A 6,000-nucleotide genomic window follows, 5' to 3' on the forward strand; every position below is an offset into this window, starting at 1 on the left:
GAGACCACATCAGGTCCTTAACCTGCTAAGCACAAAGGGAACTCCAAATTGTGCTTTAATTGGGGTTAATTTCCATAATAAAGGAGGTCTTACATTGCTAGAATTTCCACATACATGAGCAATTAAATGGCATGAGAGAGGGTTAGGTGTTTTAAAAGAGGCAGGAAAAAGGCGCTGTAGGAGCCAGAGGAGGAAGCTACCATCCATACTGGCAGTGCCAATCTGCTCAAAGGGGAGGAAGATTCTGGGAGGCAAGGGATTAAATAGAAGCATGACTTTTACTGAGGCATTACATATTAAATGCCCTTACAAACTCGAGATCATATAATTTTGTTCAATAACCTGTTCTTCATCCTTGTCAATAGATACAAGTCTAGGAGTTCCCGTTGTGGCTCAGTGATTAACGAATCCAAATAGGAACGATGAGGTTTTGAGTTTGATCCCTGGCCCCGCTCAGTGGGTTAAGGATCCAGTGCTGCTGGGAGCTGTGGTGTAGGTCGCATTGCTGTGGCTGTGGTGTAGGCCAGCAGCTACAGCTCCAATTCAACTCATATGCCGGGAGTGTGGCCCTAAAAAGACAACAACAACAACCAAGAAGACTGAATGTAACATGCAAACAAAGGCACAAGAGGGAAATGAAGGGCAGGGTGGGATGGAGAGAAGGACCCAGACTTTGGAATGAGACACAGCTGGATTCCAACTCTCATTCTTCTACCATTAGTTATGTCCCTATGTCACTAGCTGTGTGACCTTGTGCCAACTCTCTGTCCTTATCTGTAAAATGGAGATAGCAATACTTACCTCATCCAGTGGTCGTGGAGGTTAAAGGAGACCATGTGATCGAGCTTCCTTAGCACAGCAACTGGATGGTCCTTCCGTCGTTCCTTCCAACGTAAGGATGGTGTGGACATACATCAGACAAGTGTGCAGCAGGATGTGGCACCTAGTGACCCCCAAACCAGGAGGGGAGGCTCATGGGGCCCCCTCACCTCTATCTTCTTGACCCTGGGAGTATTCCCCCTACGTCATTCTTCCGTAGCTCTGCAGCTATTAACCAAGACCCCTAGGTAATGGCCTCAGGACCCCCCTCACCATCATCATCCCTTTCATATGAGCCAGGACTCTGACCTTCACCATGACCACCAGTTCATCAGCTCTGTCTCCCACCTCTGCTGTAGGAAGTGATGGCCTCTGAGATCATGATAAGGCTAATCTTGCTTTTGGACTTAGCTGAGACTGGATGAGCTCTGGCTGAAGCCGTTCAGATCTCTGACCAGATCTCCCTATTTGTCCCATAGGGGCATCAGTTTCAGTGAGACAGCAGCAGCCGATGCGGTCCTTGGCTACATCATTGCCTTCCTGGTACTCCTGTCCACAGTGAAGCTTTGGCATCTGCTCAGGCTGAACCCCAAAATGAACATGATCACATCAGCCCTGCGTCGTGCCTGGGGGGACATTTCAGGCTTTATCATCATCATCCTTATCATGCTCCTGGCTTACTCCACTGCAGTGAGTGGCTCTTTGGGAAAACTTCTGGACTGGTCTGCTTGGAAGGAGGCTTCTCAGTAATGGAGGGTTGTGGGGGGCAGTCAGGGCTAGGAAGATTCTTCCACGTCTGGGGCCTTTTAGCTGGGAGCTCATGAACTGTTCACTGCAAATGGAAGAGCTGGGCAAGAGTGAGAAATCTCTGAGACGACAATGACCAGCTCTCTCCAGTGAAGAACTCCCCTCAGTCTGCATGTGCCAGTTCTCCTGACATCCCAGTCACTCAGACATGCACAGAGCCCTCCCTGTGTGTCAGGGGATGCAGAGATGCAGAAGTGAGTGGGCAGACCCTGTCCCTGAGCTGGGGCAGAGGTGGGGAAGTGAGGAAGACTCATTTGCAAGCCATGTCAACACCTGATGCCTTGCACATGAGGCATGAACTTAGTAGGGCCCAAACCATTTTATTTAACCGCTAAACACTGAGAGCATTTTGACAACCACATCTCTTGTGGGACTGAAAAAAATTTTGTTTAAACTATTAGTTCTTTTTTATGATCAAGTAATATGAGAAAAAAAGACCCTCTGCTACATCCTGGTCTCCATCTAAATATGCCCCACCCTCATCTTCTCCAAGTCCATGATTCCCACGGTAACCCAGGCTCTACTCCTCTGTGACCTTCCACCCCGTCCTGACCCACTCCCCGCCCCAGCCCCTTTCCTAATTCTCCCCCTGGCCCCAGCCGGCTCTCACCTTCCACCATCCCCCGGGTGGACCCAGCAGTCCATCTTATCCTAGTCCTCATTCTGTCTCTAACCCTCTCCCTGCCCCTGACTATCACCGCAACCCTGGCCCCCAACTCCATCCCTGACCCCACTCCTTCCTCGCTCACTCTCAGAAATGGGATGAAGTGCAGTGGTGAAGTGAGGGAGGGCACCTGCTGAGACTCTGGAGTCTGGTTTTGTCAAAAGGGCCCCCTCTACACCCCTTAATTCATGTAGATTTCTTCCGTCCTCCATCTACAGTACACAGGCTTCAGGGACACGCAGTGTCCTCTGGGACATGGAGTCCCCAACTCAGAACCAAGGAACTGCTGGGCTTCCCTCTGATGCAACAGCCCTGGGGAAATCTTTGGGGGTAGAGGGGATGCTGTGGTGAGAGGAAAACACAGGGAGGGGAAGGTCCTGCCCAGGCAGAACCAGCCTGTTGTTCATCCAACCCAGCTCCCCTATAAGAAATAGGCTGGGGACTCGAGAGCCCAGATGCACTGCTGAATCTTAGAAGAGCCATCTGGGAGACCACAGTCGTGGCCTGGTGGCTAATGTCTGAGCCCCAGGAGTGCATGTGCATTCCCTCCAGAGCTGGGTGTGTACATGCACTGACCTGCAGGCCCCTGTGGGTACGAACAGCCCCTCCAGGCAAGGATGTGGCTGACCCAGACCACCGACTCTGCTGTCAAACAGTGGGCCTTGGGGGACTGCATGGTTTCTTTCCTTGTTCATGAGGACTCTTTCCGTAACAGTCAAACTTAATATTTGGTTGGAAACTCCGTTCCTACAAAACCCTCTTTGATGCGGCAGAAACGATGATCAGCCTTCAGCTAGGAATCTTCAACTATGAGGAGGTAACGGGGTGGGGTAGGGGCACATGGACACTGCACTGACATCAAACCTTTATGAAAATTAGGAAAAGCACCCCCCTCAAATGTCTCCCCAGTGGATGCCACATCTTGTTTTTTGTTTTTGTTTCAGGACCAGCACCTGCAGCATATGGAGGTTCCCAGGCTAGGGGTCCAATCGGAGCTGTAGCCGCCAGCCTACACCACAGCCACAGCAACTTTGGATCCGAGCCACTTCTGCGACCTAACCACACCTCATGGCAATGCTGGATCCTTAACCCACTGAACAAGGCCAGGGATCGAACTCGCAACCTCATGGTTCCTAATCGAATTCATTAACCACTGAGCCATGACGGAAACTCTAACACTGGATTCTTAACCCACAGAGCGAGGCCAGGGATCGAACCTGCGTCCTTATGGATGCTAGTTGGGTTCGTTAACCACTGAACCACGATGGGAACTCCTGGATGTCACCTCTTGAGTCCACAGCCTGGCAAGCACAGAGCAACTTGGGACAAAAAGGTTCCCTTTCCTCTAGGCAGAGAGCCTCACACCAGGGCCCAGAGCCCACCCTGGGGACCCTTGCTTGCAGAAGAGCATTAGGCACTGGCTTCTCAGGGCAGGGCTGTGTTGTGGGGTGTCTGGGAGGGAATGCTCCTTGCCCAAGCCAGAAATGGTACCCATATTGGAAATGGCAGCAATGGGGAGTAGGTGGTGCTATCCTTGCTCTCTCCTGGCAGCTCTTGAGAGCACTGCCCATACTCTTACTCCTTGGCAGAAGGGAAACATCCTGGCTCCAGGATCTGCCTAGCGCTGAGGACCAGTTCTCTGTCGGAGGGTACTTAGCAAGGGGAGGTGCCACCTAGGACACAGGACCCCTGAGGATGACTCTGGTTTTCTTCCTGACAGGTCCTGGACTATAGCCCAGTGCTTGGCTCTTTCCTAATTGGGTCCTGCATCATTTTCATGACATTTGTGGTGCTGAATCTGTTTATCTCTGTCATCCTAGTGGCTTTCAACGAGGAGCAAAAATACTATCAGGTGAGTCCCTTTGGCCTGGTCTTCAAAAGTCATTGTCCTTGAACTAGGAAGAGGCTGGCTGAGACATCAGACATCAGGGGGGCCTGAGAAACCACTGTAGCTCAAGGCCCTCATTTCATAGGAAGGAAAACTGAGACTCAGAAGGAGGAAATGACTTTCCCAAGATCATGGGCAAAAGAAGGGCACATTAGAAGCAGGTCTCCTGATTCCCACTGTGGGACTTTGTTCAGTACAACAGTGATTCTCAGCCCAGACTGTACATTAGAATCACCTGGGGGCTTTGGAAATGCCTGCTGCTGCACTTGAGATCAATAAAAACAGAATCCCTGGGAGAAGGATCCAAGCGCTGGTATTCTTGATGGTGTGGTTTGCATATACATCCAAGGTTGAGAACCTGTTGGAAGACTGATTAAAGAAAACTCAGGTGATGACAAAACTGACATTTCATGAACTGCACAGTCTCCGTTTGGAGACCTGCAAAGTGGGGTGGAAGGGAAGAAGCTTGTATATGATAAAGAATAAAGAACAAGGAAGAGAAATAGAAAATATCTGATTGGCTGTGGCCACAGAATCAACCTTATTGGAGCAAGTAGGAAGAGGAAATAAGTATAGGGCCGAGAGCTGGCCTGCTGTGTGGAGACTGGCTGACTGGATATACTGCATTTCTGATCAAGGGGAGCCTTTACAGAGACACACAGTTTTGGTTTGCTGACATGGCACCTCAAGCAGTGGCAGTTACATCTTTGGCCTAGAAATTTATTTCAAGATGTCATATGGGAAGTTCCTGTTGTGGCTTAGTGGTAATGAACCTGACTAGTATCCATGAGGATGTGGGTTTGATCCCTGGCCTTGCTCAGTGGGTTAAAGATCCGGTGTTGCCATGAACTGTGGTGTAGGTCGCAGAAGCAGCTCAGATCTGGCATTGCTGTGGCCATGGCATGTGTAGGCTGGCAGCTGCAGCTCCCATTCATCCCCTAGCCTGGGAACTTCCACATGCCGAGTGTATAGCCCTACAAAAAAAAAAAAAAAAAAAAACAAGTCATGTGGTACAGCAGGTTAAAGGATCCAGTGTTGTAACTGCAGCAGCCTGGGTCACTGCTGTGGCGTGGGTTCAATCCCTGGCCCAGAACTTCCACATGCCATGGGTATGGCCAAAAAAAAAGTCATAGTAACTTTGGTTTAAATTTTGAAAAACCACCAAACTCTTTTCCAAAGCAGCTGTACCATTTCACATTCCCAATAGCAATGCATGAGGTCTTTGTACCCAAATTCCTAACAGTCTCTGTGGGTATTGGTGAAGGCCATTTTGTCATTCTCAACAGAGGGAAAGAAGGAGCGCCCCGGGGATAAAGGTGAGACCGAACACCCTTGGGATTCTCGGAAGGAGGTCAGTTCCAACACATAAGAAACTCTAAACAGTGAAGTGACTTTGGCAGGGACCAAAATGGACAATAAATAATAGTTTCCCTTAGAAAGAAAAGCCCCCAAAGAGAATGGCTCTACCTAAATCGCATTGTTGTTTCTCCCTCTGTAGCTGTCGGAGGAAGGCGAGATCGTCGATGTGCTACTGATGAAGATACTCAGTTTCCTGGGCATTAAGTGTAAAGGGCAGGTGCCCAGAAGCAGCAGTGAGCAGGCTGAGCGGCTGTCAGAGGCCTGGCCCCCTCAACTGGAATCATCTGTGCCCCAAGTTTAAGCTGCTGGTCCACATACCACCATCTGTAGAATGGGGGAAGACCAGTACCTTGTTCCTGTGCCTACCAGTGATTCTATAATGTCTCTCCAGATTAATATTTTTCTGTGTCCATAGAAGCCTGGCAAGTAAAATAAATAAATAAATAAATAAGAAAAATACATA

The 6,000-nt window shown here is 49.6% G+C and overlaps 1 protein-coding gene across 1 annotated transcript in view; it reads left to right on the forward strand.

Moving 5' to 3' along the window:
* PKD1L2 (polycystin 1 like 2) overlaps positions 1-6,000 on the forward strand; it is a 101,478-nt gene extending 95,478 nt beyond the window's left edge. The window contains 4 exon segments of the mRNA XM_021096997.1: positions 1,299-1,509; positions 3,006-3,107; positions 4,011-4,142; positions 5,677-6,000. Coding sequence (XP_020952656.1) covers positions 1,299-1,509; positions 3,006-3,107; positions 4,011-4,142; positions 5,677-5,838 — 607 coding nt within the window. The 3' untranslated portion in view covers positions 5,839-6,000.

The sequence above is a fragment of the Sus scrofa genome, chromosome 6, assembly GCF_000003025.6.
Source record: "Sus scrofa isolate TJ Tabasco breed Duroc chromosome 6, Sscrofa11.1, whole genome shotgun sequence".
NCBI classification, from domain to species: Eukaryota; Metazoa; Chordata; class Mammalia; order Artiodactyla; family Suidae; genus Sus; species Sus scrofa.